General features: G+C 37.5%; 1 protein-coding gene across 1 annotated transcript in view; it reads right to left on the bottom strand.

The window, feature by feature from the left end:
• DCDC1 (doublecortin domain containing 1) overlaps positions 1–25778 on the bottom strand; it is a 522229-nt gene that overhangs the window by 63163 nt on the left and 433288 nt on the right. The window contains exons 19-20 of the mRNA XM_064289443.1: positions 15088–15211; positions 8111–8292 (exon numbers count right to left, since the gene is read on the bottom strand). Coding sequence (XP_064145513.1) covers positions 8111–8292; positions 15088–15211 — 306 coding nt within the window. The remainder of the gene's footprint in view (positions 1–8110; positions 8293–15087; positions 15212–25778) is intronic.

Raw genomic sequence — 25778 nt, 5'->3', positions numbered from 1 at the left:
AGAAAGGGTGACAGACAGGTCAGCAACCTGTCTACATGCTGTCATAGGAATCTGGCCAGTGTGCTGTGAGAATACAGACAAAGCAACAATAAACCCCTCCAAGGGAGACTCATTTAAGGAGGACATATTTGGATTGGATGTTGAAGGATGAGTAGGAGTTCATCAAGCAATGGTAGGACATAGAGGAAGGGTTTAGTTTGGCTGGAACTAAGTGTATGAAGAGAAGGAGGGGAAAGATGAAGTTGGAAAGGAACATGGGTACCAACTGGAAAGCACAGAGGATGCCAGGCTAGTGAACTTGGCCTCTATTCCATAAACATCCAGAAGCCATTGAAGATATGAGAGCAGTGCTATGGTGTTATCAGATCTGCTTTTTAGAAAGATAACTCTGTCAGAGCAGAAGATGAGCTGAGGTGGGGAGGCTAGGACCTCTATAGCCAGTTTAGGATAGAGGTAAAACTGTGAGGAAGGGGAAGCAGAGCTAAAGGAGAGTGATGGGAAATTTCCTAAAAAGCACTCTTGTGATGATCCTGCCTTTGGCAAAGGAAAGTAAGAGATCCTTGCTGACTACATTTTACGTTAGAATGTACTGTTTATAGTAAACAAAATAGAGGTGACTTCATATTTATTGGAAACCCTGGCGGCATAGTGGTTAAGAGCTATGGCTGCTAACCAAAAGGTTGGCAGCTCAAATCCACGAGGCGCTCCCTGGAAACCATACGGGGCAGTTACACTCTGTCCTATAGGGTCGCTAGGAGTCAGAATCGACTCAACGGCAATGCGGTTTTTTTTTTGGGGGGGGGGGGCGGGGGTCATATTTATCAGCCTGATTCAGTTATATGGAGAATATTTCTAAATTTTATTTCCTTAATGGGATAAAACAATTGAGCAAATAATTAGGCCCTCCGTTTCTCTGAGAGGGTCTTAGAAGGAAAGAAGCCAGTGGGCACTAAGTCCCTGCTTCTCATGTAACAACCTGCAGTCTGATGGGCAACTAGTGAGGACGGAGCCATGCTTCTCATTGGTAGGAGCTGGAGGGGTGGGGTGGAAGGAAACTGTGAGAGGATTGACCCCATCACAAGATTTGCCTGCTGCTTTTTGGATGCCTAAGGACCCAATCAAATTCATTTTACTTTCCCCAGGTGATCTCTTTGTAGGTCCAAGCACAATTACAGCATGGCCATTACAAGAGTTACCGCCCCACTCATATTTTTCTGGGGAGGATGTTTAGAACATGGGAGTATCTTGCTTTAGGGCAACAAGTGGTAGAATAGAAGGAATGGGTGGCTGGCAAGTGTTTCTTCCTCCCTTTTTTGAAACCCTTGTTTTCAGAGTGCACAATTTGATTGGCACATTTAGCCGGAGAGGATTGGGGTAAGCTGTTTCTTCTTATTTAATTCCTCTAGCTAGCTCACATGCCAGTCAAAATAAATGAGAGGAGAAGAGATGAGAAGAAAGGAATTAGCTCTTAAGCACCTAATATTGTATGTGGGTTCCAGAGTCAGATTGCCAGGATTCAAATTCTAGCCCTCTCACACACTGTTTGAATGATCTTGGAGAAATTACTTAATTTCCCTGAGCCTCATTTGCTCCATCAGTAAAGGACAGATATAGTAATACTTCTCTCATAGGGATATTTTGCGGATTAAGTGCATGAATACCTCTAAGTGCCTGGCACATAAAACATGAGCAACACATTATTACAATGGACTGAGGACTACAAGCATTTCAGGTCTACTCTCTCATTTAATTCTCACACGATTTCTGAGAGGAAACTGAGCCTGGGTATTAAGTTCCTTGCCCAAGGTTCTATAGCTAGTAAGTAGGAGAGCTGAAATTCAAACCTAAATCTTTCTGGGTTTTTACTACTATATCCTATGGCTTCCTCAGTGTGCATCATCACAGAATAAGATAGTAGATTTAAAAAGTGAGGAAACTGAGGCATGAGGTGCTGCTCAAACTGTCCAGAATTTCCATGCTATGTGAAGTCAAAGGCATAGAAGTAAAGTCTCCTGACTCTTACCTGGAAATTAGCATGGATAACTGTGTGGCCCACTTGAGATTATAAAGTCCAGGGAAAGCAGAATCTTATCTCTGACTTTGCTTTCTCAGGAATGGAACAGAGAAGCATCAGATGGAATTGGTTCCCTGAGGACTGTGTTATAATGCAACCCAGGATGTCCCCGAGAGAAAAGGACAGGGGGGACAAGAAAGGTGCTGTGTCTCCCAGAACCAGAGATAGTTACAGCTCTGCGATAATGGAGACCTCCTTCTGCCAGTCGCTCACCAGGATGTTCCTCCCTGGAGCCCCAAACATTTTTCCTTCAGCCCTAGGCCCCAAGTTGGCAAAATGAGTTCCAGCTATTTTCAAAGAGTAGCAAGGCCTAATGAAGCTCTTTTCCTTTATCTTCTGTCTCATTTTCTCTGCTCTTTTTCAAGGCCCATTTTAAGCCTCACTCTCTTCCTGTGGTCTTCGCTGACAGCTGCCCCCCAGAAGGCTCTCTGTCTTTCCTGGTTAACCACAGCACGTCATATACCTTTGTCACCTGATCATTTTCATGTCCATTCAATTAAATACTGCCATGTGTGGCTTTCTAATTGTTTCACTAAGGAAACTCTATTCCACAAAAAATTGGGAGTTTCTTCAGAGAAAAGAATGCCTCACCGTGCATTGTTTTGTTTTTAAATTTCCTGCAGAAGGTCAAACATTGATCTATGCACATGATATGAACACAACAGATGTCTGTCGAAAATAACCAAATTCTTCCGTTCTATCCTCTTAGCTCCCTTCCAATCCTCCTGTTTAACAGATAAGGAAACTGAGCCTTAAGAAGGGTTTACCTGCCAGCTACGTTAATGGCAAACCTGGGGTTAAAGCTCAGGTCCCCTGCCTCCTAAGCTAATGGTGTTTCCAATACTCCATGTTGTCTAAAACTTCACAGGTAGGTACCAACAGAAAAGTTCTCTATTTATTATTTTAAAATGAGTTTTTATACACAATTTTCCTTAAATTCTATAAAACTGCTTCCCCACATTTGACAAGGCATTTTTGACAAATAAAATTCATATCAGGTGCTCTACCTTTAAACAGTGATAGAATTCTATGGAGACAATTCTTGTTTTGGTGAAAAAATATTAATCAAAAGAAAAATTATAGTATCTTTAAAATATGATATAGTTTTATGATATTTAAAAATTTGGTTTAGAGTACATAAAATATAAAAATGCAACTCCCCTGCCCTCAACTTAGGCAAATATAAACCAACAAAAGATGTTGTTTGAAAATTGTGAAATGGATAAAAAATAAAAGTAATTTATATTTACTGAGTTGGTAGTTCAGAATGCTATGGGAACTTACCAGACCTTGAAATTTCAAAAATTATTTTTGTATTAATCAACATTGGTATCATGGACTATCACATACTTAATATAATTCAGATTAAAAACTCCAGAAACATTATGTTAACAACTGTTTTCTTATGTAGAGACATATGTATTTTATGTTATGCTTTATAAATAATCATTCAGGCATTTGAATAGAAATACTTTTGTATTTAGGATATTAAGTATTTACCTCTCCAAAAATTGATGAAACTCAGTCTGGTTTGTTTCTGTTTCAGGATATTTGGTGACTTGGATTTTCACATTCTCTTTCCTTCCAGTGTCAGTATTTCTGAAACAAATGATCCAAGATCTGATTGATATGTCAGTATACATTGTCAATTATTTTTTCAACTGGTTTATATATGTGAAAAATCATGAGGTCCTATTTTATCATGATTTTCCCTAAAATAATGTGCCTTTCTAAAAAAAAAAAAAAGTTTTAAAAACTATCATAAATATTAAACTTTGTAAACATTGACACTATAAATGACTCTTGCAAGAAAATAATTTCCAATATACTAAATACTCTAAGGTGTGAATTTATTGACTTTGCAGATAACACAGAGATTACATTCATTTTGCCTATAATGTTTTATTGATATATTTTTCTATCACCAATTCATACCTAAACATTTTTAAACTGAAAAATAAATAATGATGGTCACAGAAAAAGAATGCTTCATTGTAATATGGTTTTCAAGTTAGAAAGCTATTCTGTGCATTTTTAGAATTTTTATATTTTATTAAATGAAAGAAATAGTTCAAATATAGTTATTGAGTAGTCATTCATTAGAAATGATGATCAAATGTATTTATCTATTCAGTTATTCATTAACTCATTCTGCAATAAGACTGATTTAGGCCAACTGTGGGCCTTAAATTGTGTGGTAAATCCTCTAATACTTTAATATTGGATTAACAAGGACACACTGTTCCATGACCATATCATAGCATACAGTACATATATGAACAAATAATGCACCATCACTGTTCTCTATCACATGAATGGAGACATAAGCAGATAGTCACTAACATTGTAACATGTACTATGCTGGTGGAAAGCCCATGGCAATAGGAGCAATGAAGTACATAGCAGCTACAGCTAATTCTGGTGAGGGGAGGGAGTCAAGTTCAGGGTCAACATTTAGGAATGAAGTCCAAACTCATTCTCAAAAGACCTTTAGGATTGAGGCAGATGGGAGGTATTGGGGGTGAGGAATGGGGTTTGAGAGTAGGAAATGGGAAGAGCGTTGATAAGAAATAGAGCTTGAGAAATATTCAGGGACAGGGCACATAGGGCCTTAAAATCTATACTAAGGAGTTTGAGTAAAAACAGGGATTATAACTTACTAATACATAAGACATATATATGTTGTTGTTGTTGTTGTTAGATACCACTGAGTCGGCTCTGACTCATAGCGACCCTATGCACAACAGAACGAAATACTGGCCGGTCCTGCACCATGCTTACAATCGTTGTTATGCTCGAGGCCATTGTTGCAGCCACTGTGTCAATCTACCTCGTTGAGGGTCTTCCTCTTTTCCGCTGACCCTGTACTTTGCCAAGTGTGATATCCTTCTCCAGAGACTGATCCCTCCTGACAACATGTCCAAAGCATGTAAGACGCAGCCTCGCCATCCTTGCTTCTAAGAAGCATTCTGGTTGTACTTCTTCCAAGACAGATTTATTCGTTCTTCTGGCAGTCCATGGTATATTCAATATTCTTCACCAACACCACAATTCAAAGGCATCAATTCTTCTTCCGTCTTCCTTATTCATTGTCCGGCTTTCACATGCATATGATGCGACTGAAAATACCATGGCTTGGGCCAGATGCACCTTAGTCTTCAGGGTGACATCTTTGCTCTTCAACACTTTGAAGAGGTCCTTTACAGCAGATTTACCCAATGCAATGCGTCTTTTGATTTCTTGACTGCTGCTTCCATGGGTGTTGATTGTGGATCCAAGTAAAATGAAATCCTTGACAACTTCAGTCTTTTCTCTGTTTGTCATGATGTTGCTCATTGGTCCAGTTGTGAGGATTTTTGTTTTCTTCTTTTTTTTTTTTATGTTGAGGTGTAATCCATACTGAAGGCTGTGGTCTTTGATCTTCATCAGTAAGTGCTTCAAGTCTTCTTCACTTTCAGCAAGCAAGGTTGTGTCATTTGCATAACGCAGGTTGTTAATGAGTCTTCCTCCAATCCTGATGCCCCGTTCTTCTTCATCTAGTCCAGCTTCTCGGATTCTTTGCTCAGCATACAGATTGAATAGGTATGGTGAAAGAACACAACCCTCACGCACACCTTTCCTGACTTTAAACCAATCAGTATCCCCTTGTTCTGTCCGAACAACTGCCTCTTGATCTATGTAAAGGTTCCTCATGAGCACAATTAAGTGTTCTGGAATTCCCATTCTCACAACGTTATCCTTAATTTGTTATGATCCACACAGTCGAATGCCTTTGCATAGTCAGTAAAACACAGGTAAACATATATTGAAATTACCTAAAATACAGAGTTTCTATGGACCTTTCCTTTTACAATTCCTTAAAGTATCACTTAAAAAATCTTTCCTCTTTTAACTAAAGGTTCTAAAAGATGAAATTCACCTGTGACACAAGAAAAATTATAACTATGCTGGTCTTAATTTATATGGATTTGACAGCCATTATCAAAAGTTGTTGTTTTTGCATGCTGCCCAGTTGATTCCAATTCAGGTGACAGAGCAGAACTGCTCATTGACAAGATATGGTTACTCACTAAGAGAAATGATCATCTAAGGAAGGAACACGTGTTATTTGATCTTTCTTTGGCTTTGTGGGTAGAAGAACTACCACAAACAACAAAAATCAAAACTGCCTAGAGTGAATTACTAAATAACTAAAGGATCGCGTGCTACAAGAGTGAGATTTGGTTAAAATGGATGTATATTCATCATTCTGGCCTGATTTTGCTTGTAAACTTACCAAACAGCCCAATCCTTTCTTTTTATAAATTTCAGACTAATGCAAGTAGTGTATCTTTATCCGTCATTAGAATTTATTTCCTCTGCAAGATAAGACATTTAACTTGGATATATTCAAAGTAACACAGCAGGGCCTTCACCCTGGGAGGCCATTCATACAGGATACAATGCGAACATGAAAGGTGCCCCCTGGAGTTGTGCAACACAGCTACTCTGTAATGTTAGTGAAAACTCGTTCCAGTGAGACCTTCTGTTAACCCAGCTGTTAACAGCTCTGGGAAAGAAATGCTATTGATGATCCTGGAGAACACTTTCAGGATCAGCAAAGAAAAATTAAACTGTAGTTAGTAGAGTTTTAGTGTCAAGCATACGCCAGTACGTTTTAATTATTTGGGACTAATTCATTCACGTAGTGTTCAAAGTGACTCTCTAATACCTGAATATTTGATTTACCAGGACATAGCTGTCCCATAACTATATCATAGCAGACAGTGGAGAGATTCACATACTCTCTGCTAGAATAGTTATTCAAATTGACAAATCTCTCAAATTACATTTGGATTACTTGTTTGAGCTGTGCTTTGAAAAATATTAATGTGATCGAATAAATTCAGTATATAATTTTGATCCACAATTAAATATAGAGAAAAAAATAAATTTGGGAAAGGACAGAAATTATTTGTTAACTTTGGATGTTAAAATAAAAGGACATGAACTACATTAAGGGCATTACTCTCACATTTTACATCTAGCAGAATAAGCTAATTACGAAATGTATGCGTCAAAGATTTCAATTTCAGGCTTGACTTTACTTTGAAGATTAATTTTTTACTTTATCATCTCTACAGGCAGTTCAGTGGACAGCCAATCTGAATGCTACTCATTGTTCAGCGATGTATGAAGTATATTTAATCAATGTGAAGAAAGAAATATTAAACTATTATCACAGCCACAAATATTCTAAACATCTCAAAAGAAAGGTCAAGAGGTAATACCACTGCTAATAATATGACAAACAATGTGTTTAACTCATTCTCTGCTTCAGAATTTTTCAATGATCTACTATTCCTTTTGCTATGAAATGTAATACAAATACAGCAGGTGATTTTCCTCCAATGTTGGAGAAATAGTGGCTGTTTAGGAAGATTTTATCCCAATTTTATATGGTAAGCTAAAGTGCAGATCAATGCTTTTCTAGGGTGGTAAACTTTTAAAGTGTTATTCCAAGGCAAGAACATAAACCGTATAAAGTTACATTTTTGAGAATTCTACAAGTCAGAATTGACTCAATGGCAGGAGGTTTGGTTTTTGGTTTTCATATTTGTTCATCAAGTATTCCAAAGGTTTAAACATAATCAAATAATTGTGCATAATAATACTCTAAATAAGTAGTTACAAAATTATATTTAAGAAGAAATTTACGTAAGTTCAATTTCAAGATACAGTAATAAAACTCAAACAAAAGAAATGCTAACTTAAAATGGACATACTGATCATAGAACTTTTTTTCATCAAAACTACTCATGTCCAACTCATTATATTTTCCTGTGCTTACTCTAACTGAGCAGAGCTCAAATTAAGTTCCTGAAAGAGAAACTAAATGAATTTTAGTATCTATTTTCATCTCTAACTGTTAATATGTGAGTTTTTTTTTTTTCCAGTAAACACAAAGTCCCCCAGAAAACATCTTTAAGCAAGAGACAAAAATGTGTAGAAACTAGGACATGTATTTAATGTGAGGTAGGAACAAGCTGTTCTTACTGCGCTTTCCGTCTAGGTGAGATGTCTGGACCAATTATAACAAGAGCTCTGTTTTTATTCTTATCTCCATTTCGCAAAACTCTGAGTCTCACAGGAACATATTGCACTGGTGTCTTACAGATGGGTTTCTTCATGGGGGGGCTGTTTGGAACAAGCAGTCCTTCTATTGGCCAGTCAAAATTCTTCAGAAAGAAATGAGAAAAAAAGATGATAACAAATAAATAAGGAAAGTCATTTCTAGATTTAAATAAAATATTAAGCACACTGCTTATATCTTTAATCTTGCATTCATTCAACAAAAATGTATTGGACACCTAAGACGTTCCAGACATTTCTAATTAACGTTTTATTTGGCTAAAGAGGAAGTATATTTTTAAAAACTCATGTAACAACCCATTTTGTGTTACAACATGGATGATTTATTCCCTTGCAGAGAAAAATCTTTCTAGAAAAATAGAATTGAACTAACTTGGAATGTTTTTTTGCTCATGTGTGAAGTAGCTTTAATCAATGTGAAGGAAGGAAGAATGTTATCTTAAACTGGATCTATTTGGCAAAGAAGAAGATATTTGGGGAACACACTAAACACTAAAAAGAGTGAGATAATAAGAGGACTTAAACAAATTTCACGTGTTTTAGTTCTAGAGCTCAAAGTTGGTTGGTAATCGTTCACAAATAAGTATCATTTACTGTATTCCAGGCACAGCGCTAGGGACTGAAAATTGGAATACTATCCCTCAAGGGTTTTGTAGTGGATCTGCAGAAATTTATCTTGAAGAAAATTGGCAATTACAATAGTGTAAGTGTAAGAGTAACAGGGTTAAGTACAGGGAGTGATGGGACCACACAGGAGGAGAACCTAACTCAGAAATGACACATAAACTGAGACCTGAGGCCTTAGTAGGAGCTAGCACAGCAATGGAGGAGTGAAAGGAAGGCCACAGTGTATGTATGAGACTTGAGGAGTGTAATAGGACATGTTTGGAGGATAGGGCAAAGATGGCTCCCAGGTTTGTAGCTTGGGCGACTAGGTGGATGGTGTGCCATCACAGAGATAGACAGACACTCCTGGAGAAAATAAAATGGGGAAAGGAGAGGTCAGAGATGATGTTGTTAGGCACGGTTCCAATTATTTTTTCTTTTTTCCTACATGGATAAAAAATTGTCCTGGCAGTATTCACCACTAATCTGCCATGGCCATCCTGTAAAATATCACAGTTCCATATAAGCATGGGCCTGTTTTTGTGTTTTCTATTTTCAATTTGTCTATCCTTTCACATTGTCTTAATTACAATGGTTTTCTCTCCCTGCTAAATCTTGATATCTAACAGGGCGAGTACCCCTACTTTGTTCATCTACTTCAGGAACTGGTTCCTGTTAGCACTTTGCTAAAAATGTCTTTTTTAATTTCCCAATGTAGTTCTTTTTTCTAGTTATCTACCATTTATTAATTTCTAAATACATCAGCAAAACCTGTTTCCACTTTCAAAATATATCAATGACCCAACTACTTTTCATCACCTCAACTCCTACCACCCTGGTCCAAGCCACTAGCCTCTCTCACCTAGAGATTGAAAACCATCCTAATTGCGTATTCCTGCTTCAGCCTTAGCTCCCTTGTGATCTTTTATCATAATGGTCCTATTATTACTGAAGTCAGAGCACATCATTCCTCTTTTCAAAATCATCCAATGGCTTCCCACCTGAGAGTAAAAGCCAAAGTCCTCAGAGGGGCCTGCAAAGTCCTGTGTGACCTGCACTCCCTCTTTTCTCTTTAACCTTATCTCCTGCTAATCTCCATGTCACTCAACAATGTTTTTGCCATATTTTCCGTCATTGTTCCTCAAACTCACTGTCTTGAGTTTTTTGCATTTCCTGGCATGTTCCTTCCCCAGAGTTTCTTGGTTCTCTCCCTTATGTCCTTTTAGGTCTTTACTCAAATATCACCTCAATAAATCCTTCCCTGATCAATGTATATAAAATTTCCAAACCCTGTCCTGCCCCAGCCCCCACTGACACTGTCCTCTATCCACGCTTCCATTTTTTCCTTAGCTCTTACCATTCATGAGATTAGTTAGTAAGATGGAGAAAAACAGGGACTCTGGAGGCAGACTGCCTGAATTTGAAACTTTGCCCCACTACTCTAGTTGTCTGACCTTGGGCAAACCTTTGACCAGAGAGAGATTTCCCTCTTTTTCATCCAGAAAAGACTCTCTTGAGAACACTGTTTAACGGCTTCTTAGAGGACAGCAAGTCGCACTTAGCAGTGACCAGCTTGATAACACATTCTCATGTTGGCTCTCCTTCTTTCCCTGCTTGTCCTCTACTCCCGCTTCCTGGGGCTGCCTTTCCTAACAAAGTGGTAGTGCACAAGCTATTTGCCTCAGATTTTGATTTCTGGGGAACCCAGACAAAGACACCACAATCCACATGAACAAAAAGTGAGAAATTTCCTAAAGGGGATACAGGTGCCAATACCCAAAGATGGGGGAAAGTATGTGGAGCAGGCAAAAAGCCTCAGGTAATCACTACAAAGGGGGTTCTAGTGTCCTGGGAACACGCAACTGACATGACAAAGATGAAGCTCCATGCAGGTTGTGGAGATGTGCTGGCACACTAGGTCAATATAGGTCCACATCCCTGCTATTAAGCTTATGGAAAAGGATAACTTCCTTGAAAGCCAGTAAAATATGTAGTAATTTATTATTTCATATTCTTTCGAAAATTTTAGAATCTTAAAATTACACTGAACAATCACGTAGATCAAGAAAGTGTGTTTTAAATAAATTATAAATAAAATCCGAAGGATTGTGAAGATTAGATGTTCTGAAACGGCATCTAATTTTGATGCTCTAATTTGTTTGTGTGATGAGTGAATTCACAGCATTTAATTAGGAACAAAACAGTAAAAATAAATGTTCAAAAATCTGATGAGTAGAATGCTTTTCAGTTTAAGTTTTTCTCTTATATTTTTAATGTAATATTTTGCTTAGCAAATGTGTTAATAATAGTGGCATACAATGACGACAACTTATCAAACTTCTAAAAAAGGAAAATTTGAATTAATGAGGTTTTATTTTACTCCTGATCTTCAGTAAGAACCTTTCACTTGTATGGATTTTAAATCACAAATGGCAGATTTTGAAGTTTTTTTTTTTTCTTTTATAAATGTCTGTTACCTAATAATGGAGCAACATGGGGCTGTATTCCCATACTAGGGTTACTGAGAAGAAATGTCAAAATTTAGGACAAGCTCATGGTGTATTTTCATTTAAAACTTTCCTATTGTAGAAATGTTTTACTTAATGCCAGGGACGGTAGAGAGGTGGGGATGTACAACTTCTTTAAGAAGTACTGAACTGTAACTCTTTTCTAGCAAAGATAATATTCAGCAGTTCAGAACAAGTCAACTTTCACACTAGTTTGGAACATAAAAGATGATAAAGCAAGGGTTGGATAATTGGAAGAAACGGGGAAAAGAGTTTTTTTTTTAATAAAAAAATTACTGTTACATGAAAGTCTTAGGGTAAAATATCTTAAATTTTCCCATTTATTTATTTCTGAACCAGGCAAGGAAAAGTCAAGAGAAATAAGATTCTTGTGCAAAAAACCAGAGTCCATGTGCTTAGATTGTGAGAACTATTAGTTGGCAGAATCAGGATCTGGAACTCAGATTTTTTTTTCAATATCCCAAGAATGCCGTGTTTCTGATGAACACACCTGGAATGTGCTAGCTTAACCCTCATCCAACAATCTAAGTTTCTAAGTGAAATCGGCCCTCCTTCATCTATTATTAATAAACTAATAGATTTGTCAGTTTTCTTTCTCCAGCCTTCCCACATCCCTTCTTACCATTTATTAAAAAAAAAAAAAACCATTGCTGTAGAGCCGATTCCGACCCATGGCAACCCTACAGGACAGAGTAGAAATGCCCCATAGAGTTCCGAAGGTGCGCCGGGTGGATTCAAACTATGGACCTTTTGGTTAGCAGCCGTAGCTCTTAACCACTACACTACCAGGGTTTCCTACCATTTATACGGACAGATAATTATCATTATTTCTTAATAAAGTAATCAGATATATACTTTATCTTCCTTTTGTTTAACGTAGGTCCCTCCAAATGGATATAATTTAATTTAGTAAGTAATACAAATTTACTAAAAATTAGGGGATTTTAAGGAATTCTAAAATCACTATCCAGTAGCTCATTCCAAAATCCTAAGTCTCTTCACTCACTTTTTCCAATTATTTTGTCCCTGAAAATGAAAATTCATTGCCCCTGACCTTTAAGTGTTTAGAAGTACAACTTCTCAATTTACAACTTTTTTCCAAGGAGTGGAAAACAAGCTTGAATTCCAAGGAATTATTTCAACGAACATAGTCATAGTATAAACCAAAATGAATTCCTCTTGTGTGTTTATAAGGCTTTTAACATATTTTAAACACACTATATCCTCAGATATCTGAAGTGCTATTTTTTCATACAAATGCTGGCAATTGCCTTTTAGGATGAGTAATATTTAAAAGTGAGAACAGCATGAAAACATTTCTCAGAGTAGCTGTCACCAATGAGATGCAAACAGTTTGATATTATTACAGTTTGAATCATCCACAAAAATGATTCCCATTGTCCATATTTCCTAAAGTCTTTTCTTATTCATTATTTTATTTTAGAAATCTCTTGTCAATGAATTAATAAGGGAATTGAGGTCTCAGGATAGGGTTTCTTAGGTAGTTTTCCTAGATTCAATGTTTTGACTTAATTTTCAGGCATACTCGTACAATCAGCCTGGCTGATTTTTTCTCATACTGACTATATGACTGAATGAACTGACTCAACAAATAACCTTGATTTCTAAAACACAAAACTTTCTGTGAGTTTCTTCTTCCTCCCTTCTTTGTCCATTATTCGTCAACTCTGCTGTCTTCCTTTCTGGTTTCTTCCTTTTTGACTCATAGCCTATACTTCACAAACTTCAGGCTCCATGCGGACCATGTCTATCTCCTTTCTTGCTCTGTCTGCATTGCCTAAATACATAATAAATTATGGTTAAACAAGTAAAGTTGGAAGATTAAATTTGGAATAAAATTAATACAGATGTTTACAGTGACCGAAGTGTTCTGAATCCCACTACATGAAATCATATATCCTAATCTCAGTTTATTTGGAAAGTCATTCCAAGCCAAATATTAATTGTATATAATTACACATTGAAATAAAATAATCTTCTTTTGCTAAAATATCAATTATGTAATAATGGGACTGGAAGAAAACCTGATTCCCTCAAATAAGATGGATCCAGGCCTTCAGTGAAGTAGATTGTATTTGATTTGCATGACAACTATCTAAATTCTCTGCTTGGTAAGTATTTTCCTCTCTTCCTCAAACACTTCAAGAAATAACATTGCTTTTAGGCTGAGTCATTTTGAAATACATGGTCAACTTGTCTGACTTTAGCTAAATTAGTGTCTTAGCTCTCTCCCTCTACAAGCGAAGGTCTGAGTTTTGTTGAGGTACAGTGACTTACTCACTCTACCCAAAAGTTATTGCTCTGTTTGAACAAAAAGAGAATTTAGGAGTAGTCTGTATTCTTTCTGAAGATCATTTATTTGTCAAAAAATCCCAGAACGTCAGCAGAAATGTTAATATTTTAAAGGTAACTGTTAAAAAGAACTTAACTTATATTTCCTAATATAGTTTACCATTTGTTGTGTAAATCAGTTAATTAGTTAGCTGAGTTACTTTTACTTGTATACTGAGGTAAAAACATAGAAGCATCACATCTGTACAACTTGCAATAATTATATTTTTTTCTATTTCCCTGTAACTGAAGTACATTTCTTTATAAGGCATACCGGTGCACCCCCATCCCATTAGGGAGGTTGGGAAACTTGATGTTCCAATTAGAGGCGTCTGCCAATTTAAACAGTTTTTTTGGAGGTTAGCTCTGTGGTTTTGGATACATACTCAATCAAATTGAAGTTTCAAACACCTTACAAGAACTGTTCTTTTCTTTCAAAGATGTACCCCTTCCCTTTCTTCTGTTCAAGATGGTTTCCAGATGTAGACAAAAGTTAAATAAACCATATGCCATTGGGAAAGGGGGCCTATGGTCTCTACCTGGGTACTTATGCTATCCTTGACTCTCATAGGCCTCTAAGAATCTCCCTCTTTCCTCTTTTGCCACCGGGCAACCTGCTGATGTCTGCTTACCACCAGCTGAAGTATAAGTTATCCTGCCTAGTATCTGTGTTTCAGTGTCTTTCCTGAACTTCTGGAGAAAAATTTACGATTATTGTAGCTCACAATTTTTTTCCTAGCTCATGCTGAACCTACTTGTCTCCTCTCTTTTATTCCACCACCCCACTCTAAGCTCCATGTTCATTCTCCATAGTGCTGCAAACCCTGAGTTCTAGACACATAATTCATCCAGCCACTATCTAGGACTGCCTACCCCATAGTCTCTGCTATTCTGAAGAAATTTTTTTGTCTCTCAAAAAAACTCAGCTTTCTAGACAGTTGCTTCAGTACAGTCTAAACATAAGGCATCTTTTGGGCCCTTGGTTTAATGTTTCATTTGTCCTTCCCCTAAAGCACTGAGACTCATTGATTCCATCACTGGGGAGGTACAGGGCATCATGATTTAAGGGGAAATAAAAAATTTGGTGGAGACCAGGAAGTATGGCAAAATAGGTAAGCTGATTGGCCCTCCGCTGGTAACAACTAAAGAGCTCCAAATAAAATCTATGTTTATTCTAAATCTTTTTGAATGTGTCAGTGATCTAGCAATAAGGTAAGACATACTAGAGACCCCAAGAAGAAAGAGAGTGCTGAAGTTGAATTTTATCTTCAGGAAATTTGCCAAACCCCAATCAACTTGTGTTTCTACTTCCACGACCTCGCAGAAGAAAGGCACAGGAGACAAATACCAGGACCATAATTCTCAACAACCACCTCTTGTTCTAAGTGATACAACCTCATTAATTTGGCCGCTGGGAAGGACTGGCCACATATAGTTTAGCTTGTTCCATAAAGGATTTTCAACTTTGGAATGTTTCCACTGGCCTGGTTTATTGGTTCCTTCATGTTTTATCGCCCACCTAAAACAAAGGAAAAGAGAAAGAGGATTTAGTAAGGTTAAATATCACCTAAAACATTCATTTTATTCATCAAGTACTTGCTGTCTGCTAGGCAGACTCAGTTTGAATTCAAAACCCAAATCTAATAATTTGCAAGCAACAAAAAAGAAAGTGCACTTAAAAATTAAGAGACACTTTTTTTAAATCAGATAAACTTACTTAAATTAAAGCAAAATTGTCGGAGTTATAGTAGACAGTAGACTTTGAGACAAAGAGCAAAGTAAAATAACAATCAGTTTATAATAACAATGATATAAATAACAATACTTGCATAAACAAAAAAAACCAAGCAAAACTTTTTAGACATTCAAAGGGAAACCAACATAGACACAATTATTATGGGAAATATTATTATACTACCAAAAGATTATGAACTACTAGGTAAAAAAAATGCACATAACAAATAACATAAAATATTTGACTGCTACACAAACAGAGGTAGAACAACTAAAAAGACCCATAACAAAAGAACGGATTTAAAGAGTAATCAAAAAACTCTCAACAAAAAAAAAGCCCTGGCCCGGACAGCTTCACTGCAGAGTTCTACCAAACTTTCAGGGAAGAGTTAACACCACTGCTACTAAAGGTATTTCAGAGCATAGAAAAGGACGGAATACCACTAAACTCATTTTATGAAGCCACCATATCCCTTATACCAAAAGCAGATAAGGACACCACAAAAAAAGAAAATTATAGACCTATATCCCTCATGAATGTAGATGCAAAAATCCTCAACAAAATTCTAGCCAAGAGAATTCAACAACATATCCAAACAATAATTCACTATGACCAAGTGGGATTCACACCAGGTATGCAGGGATGATTCAACATTAAAAAACAATTAATATAATCCATCACATAAAAAAAAAAAACTCTTTTTTTATCACATAAATAAAACAAAAGACAAGAATCACATGATTTTATCAATTGACACAGAAAAGGCATTTGACAAAGTTCGACACTCATTCATGATAAAAACTCTCAGCAAAATAGGAATAGAAGGAAAATTCCTCAACATGATGAAGGGCATTTATACAAAGCCAAACGGCCAACATCACCCTAAATGGGCAGAGCCTGAAAACATTCCCCTTGAGATCAGGAACCAGACAAGGATGCCCTTTATCACTGCTCTTATTCAACATGGTGTTGGAGGTCCTAGCCAGAGCAATTAGGCTAGATAAAGAAATAAAGGGCATCCAGATTGGCAAGGAAGAAGTAAAATTATCTCTATTAGCAGAAGACATGATCTTATACAGAGAAAACCCTAAGGAATCCTCCAGAAAACTACTGAAACTAATGGAAGAGTTCAGCAGAGTATCAGGATACAAGATAAACATACAAAAATCAGTTGGACTCCTCTATACCAACAAAAAGAACATCGAAGAGGAAATCACCAAATCAATACCATTTACAGTAGCCCCTAAGAAGATAAAATACTTAGGAATAAATCTTACCAGAGATGTAAAAGACTTATACAAAGAAAACTACAATACACTTCTGTAAGAAACCAAAAGAGACCTACATAAGTGGAAAAACATACCTTGCTCATGGATGGGAACACTTAACATTATAAAAATGTCTATTCTACCAAAAGCAATCTATACATTTAATGCAATTCCAATCCAAATTCCAACGACATTCTTTAATGATGGAGAAACAAATCACCAACTTCATATGGAAGGGAAAGAGGTCCCGGATAAGTAAGGCATTACTGAAAAAGAAGAACAAAGTGGGAGGCCTTACTCTACCTGATTTTAGAACCTATTATACTGCCACAGTAGTCAAAACAGCCTGGTACTGGTACAACAACAGGCACATAGACCAATGGAACAGAATTGAGAATCCAGACATAAATCCATCCACATATGAGCAGTTGATATTTGACAAAGGCCCCAAAACAGTTAAATGGGGAAAAGACAGTGTTTTTAACAAATGCTGCATAACTGGATATCCATCTGCAAAAAAATGAAACAAGACCCATACCTCACTCCATGCACAAAAACAAGCTCAAAATGGATCAAAGACCGAAATGTAAAATCTAAAAAGATAAAGATCATGGAAGAAAAAATAGGGACAACGTTAGGAGCCCTAATACATGGCATAAATGGCATAAAAAACATTATTAAGAATGCAGAAGAAAAACTAGATAACTGGGAGCTCCTAAAAATCAAACACCTATGCTCATCCAAAGACTTCGCCAAAAGGGTAAAAAGACTACTTACAGCCTGGGAAAAAGTTTTTAGCTATGACATTTCCAATTAGTGCCTGATCTCTAAAATCTACATGATACTGCAAAAACTCAACTACAAAAAGAAAACCCAATTAAAAAATGGGCAAAAGATATGAACAGACACTTCACTAAAGAAGACATTCGGGTAGCTAACAGATATATGAGGAAATGCTCACGATCATTAGCCATTAGAGAAATGCAAATCAAAACTACAATGAGATTTCATCTCACTCCAACAAGGCTGGCATTAACCCAAAAAACACAAAATAATAAATGTTGGAGAGGCTGTGGAGAGATTAGAACACTTATGCACTGCTGGTGGAAATGTAAAATAGTACAACCATTTTGGAAACCCATTTGGCACTTCCTTAAAAAGCTAGAAATAGAACTACCATATGATCCAGCAATCCCACTCCTTGGAATATATCCTAGAGAAATAAGAGCCTTTATATGAACAGATACATGCACACCCATGTTTACTGCAGCACTGTTTACAATAGCAAAACGATGGAAGCAACCAAGGTGCCCATCAACAGATGGATGGATAAATAAATTATGGTATATTCACACAATGGAATACTACGTATCAATAAAGAACAGTGAGGAATCTGTGAAACATTTCATAACATGGAGGAACCTGGAAGGCATTATGCTGAGTGAAATTAGTCAGTTGCAAAAGGACAAATATTGTATAAGACCACTATTATAAGAACTGAAGAAATAGTTTAAGCTGAGAAGTAAACATTCTTTTACGCGTACGAGAGGGGAGAGGGAGGAAGAGTGGGAGAGCAGTATTCACTAATTAGATAGTAGATAAAAACTGCTTTAGATGAAGGGAAAGACAACACACAATACAGGGGAGGTCAGCACAACTGGACTAAACAAAAAGCAAAGAAGTTTCCTGAGTAAACTGAATGCTTTGAAGGCCAGCGTAACAGGGGCAGGAGTCTGGGTACCATGGTTTCAGGGGACATCTAAGTCAATTGGCATAATGAAATCTATTAAGAAAACATTCTGCATCCCACTTTGAAGGGTGGCATCTGGGGTCTTAAATGCTAGCAAGCAGCCATCTAAAATGCATCAATGAGTCTCAACCCACCTGGATCAAAGGAGAATGAAGAACACCAAGGACACAAGGTAATTACGATGATGACCGAAGCCCAGATGGGTTGTGGAATGACATCAAGGACATCATACATGAAGAAATCAAAAGGGCATTAAAAAGACAGGAAAGAAAGAAAAGACCAAAATGGATGTCGGAAGAGACTCTGAAACTTGCTCTTGAAGATGGAGTAGATAAAGCAAAGGAAGGAAGGAAGAAGTATAAGAGTTGAACAGATTTCAAAAGGTGAGTCAAGAAGACAAAGTAAAGTATTATAATGAAATGTGCAAAAACCTGGATTTATAAAACTAAAAGGGAAGAACACACTCAGCATTTCTCAAGTTGAAAGAACTGGAGAAAAATTTCAAGCCTCAAGTTGCAATATTGAAGAACTCTATGAGCAAAACATTGAACAATGCAGGAAGAATCAAAAGATGGAAGGAATACACGGAGTCACTGTACCAAAAAGATTTGATTGACAATCAGCCATTTCTGGAGGTAGGATATGATCAAGAATCAACTGTATTGAAAGAATAAGTCCAAGCTGCACTGAAGGCACTGACAAAAAACAAGGCTCCAGGAATTGATAGGATATAAACTGAGATGTTCCAACTAATGGACGCAATGCTGGAAGCACTCACTCGCCTATCCCAAGAAATTTGGAAGACACCTACCTGGCCAACTGACAGGAAGAGATCCATATCTGTACCCATTCCAAAGAAAGGTGATCCAACAGAAAGTGGAAATTATGCATCAATATCATTAATATCACATGCAAGTAAAATTTTGCTGAAAATCCTTCAAAACGGTTGCAGCAGTACATAGATAGGGAACTGCCAGAAATTCAAGCTGGATTCAGAAGAGGACATGAAACAAGGGATATCATTGCTGATGTCAGACAGATCTTGGTTCAAAGGAGAGAATACCAGAAAGATGTTTACCTGTGTTTTATTGACTATGCAAAATTATTCGACTGTGTGGATCATAACAAATTATGGATAACATTATAAAGAATGGCAACTGTGCTCATGAGAAACCTGTACATAGGAACCTGTACATAGACCAAGAGGCAGTCATTGGAACAGAACGAGGAAATACCCCAGTGGTTTAAAATCAGGAAAGGTGTGCATCAAGGCTTTATTCTTTCAATCTGTATGCTGAGCAAATAATCTGAGAAACTGAACTATATGAGAAAGAACATGGCATCAGGACTGGAGACTCATTAACAACCTGCAAAATGCAGATGACATAACCTTGCTTGCTGAAAGTGAGGAGGATTTGAAGCACTTGCTGGTGAAGATCAAAAATCACAGCCTTCAGTATGGACTACATCTTAACATAAAGAAAACAAAAATTCTTACAACTAGACCAATAAGCAACATCATGATAAAAAGAGGAAAGATTGAAAGTTGTCAAGGATTTCGTTTTACTTGGATCCACAATCCATGCCCACAGAAGTGGCAGGCAGGAAATCAAATGGTATATTGCATTGGGCAAATCTGTTTTAAGAGACCTCTTTAAAGTGTTAAAAAGTAAAGATGTCACTTTGAGGACTAAGATGTGCCTGAGCCAAGCCATGGTACTTTCAGTTGCCTGATATCCATGTGAAAGCTGTACAGTGAACAAGGAAGACTGAAGAAGAACTGATGTCTTTGAATTATGGTATTGGTGAGGAATATTGAAGATACCATGGACTGCCAGAAGAACAAACAAATCTGTCTTGGAAGAAGTACAACCAGAATGCTCCTTAGAAGTGAGGCTCGTGAGACTTCATATCACATACTTTGTTCATGTTATCAGGAGGGGCTAGGCCCTGAAGAAGGACATCATGCTTGTAAAGCAGAGGGTAAGTGAAAAAGAGGAGGACCCTCAAAGAGATGGATTGACACAGTGGCTGCAACAATGGGCTCAAGCACAGCAACGACTCTGGAGATGGCACAGGATCAAGCAGTGTTTCGTTTGTTGTACACAGGGTTGCCATGAGTGGGAACTGACTCAATGGCACCTAACAACAATATAACTAATAAATGTAAGTATGAGCAATTATGTATAAATGTTGTAAACTGCTAACCAAGAATACATCTTTCTCAATAATTAATGGAGCATTTATAAGATTAGCCACATACAGAGAAAACTTTGATCTCATTCCTTTTAAAAAGAAAACTTAAGACACGTTTTGTGGCAAATGATTGAATAAAAGTAAATATAAATGGGCGGAGCCAAGATGGCGGACTAGGCAGACGCTACCTCGGATCCCTCTTACAACAAAGACACGGAAAAACAAGTGAATCGATCACATACATAACAATCTACGAACCCTGAACAACAAACACAGATTTAGAGACGGAGAATGAACTAATACGGGGAAGCAGCGATTGTTTCCAGAGCCTGGAGCCAGTGTACCAGTCAGGTATGGCACAAGCACAGACAGCTGCTCCACCCCCCTGAACTAACCTCGGGAGGGGGACCAGCCGGTTCCACGGGCGGCGTGGGACGCAGCCGGTAGGAGAAGTCCCCGGGAGGCAGTGACTGGTCTTGGAGCAGAAAGAGCAGCGTCCGAGCCGGGGAACCGTCCCGCAGGGATTTGGACTGGACGCAGGTACGGCATAAACACGGAGAGTTGCTCCACCCCCCTGAACTAACCCTGGGAAGGGGACCAGCCGGGTCGCGCGGGCGGCTTGGGACGCAGCCGGTAGGAGAAGTCCCCGGGAGGCAGCGACTGGTATTGGTATCAGATGAGAACAGCGTCCCAGCCGGGACACTCGGTCACGGCACAAGCACGGGGAGCTGCTCCACCCATCTGAACTAACCCCGGGAGGAGGCCTAACTGGTTCTCGGAGGCGGCACGGCCACGCGGCTGGAGGGACGAGAAGTCCCCGGGAGGCAGCGACTGATTTTGGAGTCGAGAGTGCACCGTCCCAGTAGGGGAGCCTTGACGCTGGGTGTGGGGCTGGAAGCGGAGGATCTGACCGTGACTCCAGCGGACCAGACCCCCCGGGGGCAATCTCCACACAGCCAGCACACATAGGCGACGCGCCCGCGGGAATCTCAGATATAATAGTCATTCCAAGCAAGACAAGCAACTCTGGCTATATTCTGAGGTGCTACTCTCCTATCTCTCTGTTCCTTCCCCCACCCTCCCCAGGTGGCTTCATTAACATCTGAATAGCCTGAGCCAGACGGAGAACTCTGATAGGGATCTGACCGCATTTTTTTTTTAGCGGATTTTCTGGAAAAACTAGTTTCCCAGTGATGGCTCGGAGACAACAATCCATATCAAACCACTTAAAGAAGCAGACCGTGACAGCTTCTCCAACGCCCCAAACAAAAGAATCAAAATCTTTCCCAAATGAAGATACAATCTTGGAATTATCAGATACAGAATATAAAAAACTAATTTACAGAATGCTTAATGATATCACAAATGAAATTAGGATAACTGCAGAAAAAGCCAAGGAACACACTGATAAAACTGTTGAAGAACTCAAAAAGATTATTCAAGAACATACTGGAAAAATTAATAAGTTGCAAGAATCCATAGAGAGACAACATGTAGAAATCCAAAAGATTAACAATAAAATAACAGAATTAGACAATGCACTAGGAAGTCAGAGGAGCAGACTCGAGCAATTAGAATGCAGACTGGGACATCTGGAGGACCAGGGAATCAACACCAACATAGCTGAAAAAAAATCAGATAAAAGAATTAAAAAAAAATGAAGAAACCCTAAGAATTATGTGGGACTCTATCAAGAAGGATAACCTGCGGGTGATTGGAGTCCCAGAACAGAGAAGGGGGACAGAAAACACAGAGAAAATAGTTGAAGAACTCCTGACAGAAAACTTCCCTGACATCATGAAAGACGAAAGGATATCTATCCAAGATGCTCATCGAACCCCATTTAAGATTGATCCAAAAAGAAAAACAACAAGACATATTATCATCAAACTCACCAAAACCAAAGATAAACAGAAAATTTTAAAAGCAGCCAGGGAGAAAAGAAAGGTTTCCTTCAACGGAGAATCAATAAGAATAAGTTCAGACTACTCAGCAGAAACCATGCAGGCAAGAAGGGAATGGGACGGCATATACAGAACACTGAAGGAGAAAAACTGCCAGCCAAGGATCATATATCCAGCAAAACTCTCTCTGAAATATGAAGGCGAAATTAAGATATTTACAGACAAACACAAGTTTAGAGAATTTGCAAAAACCAAACCAAAGCTACAAGAAATACTAAAGGATATTGTTCGGTCAGAGAACCAATAATATCAGATATCAGCACAACACAAGGTCACAAAACAGAACGTCCTGATATCAACTCAAATAGGGAAATCACAAAAACAAACAAATTAAGATTAATTAAAAAAAAAAATACACATAACAGGGAATCATGGAAGTCAATAGGTAAAAGATCACGATAATCAAAAAGAGGGACTAAATACAGGAGGCAATGAACTGCCATATGGAGAGTGATACAAGGCGATATAGAACAATACAAGTTAGGTTTTTACTTAGAAAAATAGGGGTAAATAATAAGGTAACCACAAAAAGGTATAACAACTCTATAACTCAAGATAAAAACCAAGAAAAACGTAACGACTCAACTAACATAAAGTCAAGCACTATGAAAATGAGGATCTCACAATTTACTAAGAAAAACGCCTCAGCACAAAAAAGTATGTGGAAAAATGAAATTGTCAACAACACACATAAAAAGGCATCAAAATGACAGCACTAAAAACTTATTTATCTATAATTACCCTGAATGTAAATGGACTAAATGCACCAATAAAGAGACAGAGAGTCACGGACTGGATAAAGAAACACGATCCATCTATATGTTGCCTACAAGAGACACACCTTAGACTTAGAGACACAAAAAACTAAAACTCAAAGGATGGAAAAAAGTATATCAAGCAAACAATAAGCAAAAAAGAAGAGGAGTAGCAATATTAATTTCTGACAAAATAGACTTTAGACTTAAACCCACCACAAAGGATAAAGAAGGACACAATATAATGATAAAAGGGACAATTGATCAGGAAGACATAACCATATTAAATATTTATGCACCCAATGACAGGGCTGCAAGATACATAAATCAAATTTTAACAGAACTGAAAAGCGAGATAGGTACCTCCACAATTATAGTAGGAGACTTCAACACACCACTTTCGGAGAAGGACAGGACATCCAGTAAGAAGCTCAACAGAGACACGGAAGATCTAATTACAACAATCAACTAACTTGACCTCATTGACTTATACAGAACTCTCCACCCAACGGCTGCAAAATATACTTTTTTTTCTAGCGCACATGGAACATTCTCTAGAATAGACCACATATTAGGTCATAAAACAAACCTTTGCAGAGTCCAAAACACTGAAATATTACAAAGCATCTTCTCAGACCACAAGGCAAAAAAACTAGAGATCAATAACAGAAAAACTAGGGAAAAGAAATCAAATACTTGGAAAATGAACAATACCCTCCTGAAAAAAGACTGAGTTATAGAAGACATCAAGGAGGGAATAAGGAAATTCATAGAAAGCAACGAGAATGAAAATACTTCCTATCAAAACCTCTGGGACACAGCAAAAGCAGTGCTCAGAGGCCAATTTATATCAATAAATGCACACATACAAAAAGAAGAAAGAGCCAAAATCAGAGAACTGTCCCTACAACTTGAACAAATAGAAACTGAGCAACAAAAGAATCCTTCAGGCACCAGAAGAAAACAAATAATAAAAATTAGAGCTGAACTAAATGAATTAGAGAACAGAAAAACAATTGAAAGAATTAACAAAGCCAAAAGCTGGTTCTTTGAAAAAATTAACAAAATTGATAAACCATTGGCTAGACTGACTAAAGAAATACAGGAAAGGAAACAAATAACCCGAATAAGAAATGAGAAGGACCACATCACAACAGAACCAAATGAATTTAAAAGAATCATTTCAGATTATTATGAAAAATTGTACTCTAACAAATTTGAAAACCTAGAAGAAATGGATGAATTTCTGGAAAAACACTACCTACCTAAACTAACACATTCAGAAGTAGAACAACTAAATAGACCCATAACAAAAAAAGAGATTGAAACGGTAATTAAAAAACTTCCAACAAAAAAAAGCCCTGGCCCGGACGGCTTCACTGTAGAGTTCTACCAAACTTTCAGAGAAGAGTTAACACCACTACTACTAAAGGTATTCCAAAGCATAGAAAATGACGGAATACTACCCAACTCATTCTATGAAGCCACCATCTCCCTGATACCAAAACCAGGTAAAGACATTACAAAAAAAGAAAATTATAGACCTATATCCCTCATGAACATTGATGCAAAAAGCCTCAACAAAATTCTAGCCAATAGAATCCAACAACACATCAAAAAAATAATTCACCCTGATCAAGTGGGATTTATACCAGGTATGCAAGGCTGGTTTAATATCAGAAAAACCATTAATGTAATCCATCACATAAATAAAACAAAAGATAAAAACCACATGATCTTATCAATTGATGCAGAAAAGGCATTTGACAAAGTTCAACACCCATTTATGATAAAAACTCTTACCAAAATAGGAATTGAAGGAAAATTCCTCAACATAATAAAGGGCATCTATGCAAAGCCAACAGCCAATATCACTGTAAATGGAGAGAACCTGAAAGCATTTCCCTTGAGAACAGGAACCAGACAAGGATGCCCTTTATCACCGCTCTTATTCAACATCGCGTTGGAAGTCTTAGCCAGGGCAATTAGGCTAGACAAAGAAATAAAAGGTATCCGGATTGGCAAGGAAGAAGTGAAGTTATCACTATTTGCAGATGACATGATCTTATACACAGAAAACCCTAAGGAATCCTCCACAAAACTACTGAAACTAATAGAAGAGTTTGGCAGAGTCTCAGGTTATAAAATAAACATACAAAAATCACTTGGATTCCTCTACATCAACAAAAAGAACACCGAAGAGGAAATAACTAAATCAATACCATTCACAGTAGCCCCCAAGAAGATAAGATACTTAGGAATAAATCTTACCAAGGATGTAAAAGACCTATACAAAGAAAACTACAAAGCTCTACTACAAGAAATTCAAAAGGACATACTTCAGTGGAAAAACATACCCTGCTCATGGATAGGAAGACTTAACATAGTAAAAATGTCTATTCTACCAAAAGCCATCTA

Source organism: Loxodonta africana, chromosome 7, assembly GCF_030014295.1.
Source record: "Loxodonta africana isolate mLoxAfr1 chromosome 7, mLoxAfr1.hap2, whole genome shotgun sequence".
NCBI classification, from domain to species: domain Eukaryota; kingdom Metazoa; phylum Chordata; class Mammalia; order Proboscidea; family Elephantidae; genus Loxodonta; species Loxodonta africana.
The sequence above is the reverse complement of the archived record's forward strand: the minus strand, read 5'-3'. Positions and strand labels throughout refer to the sequence as shown.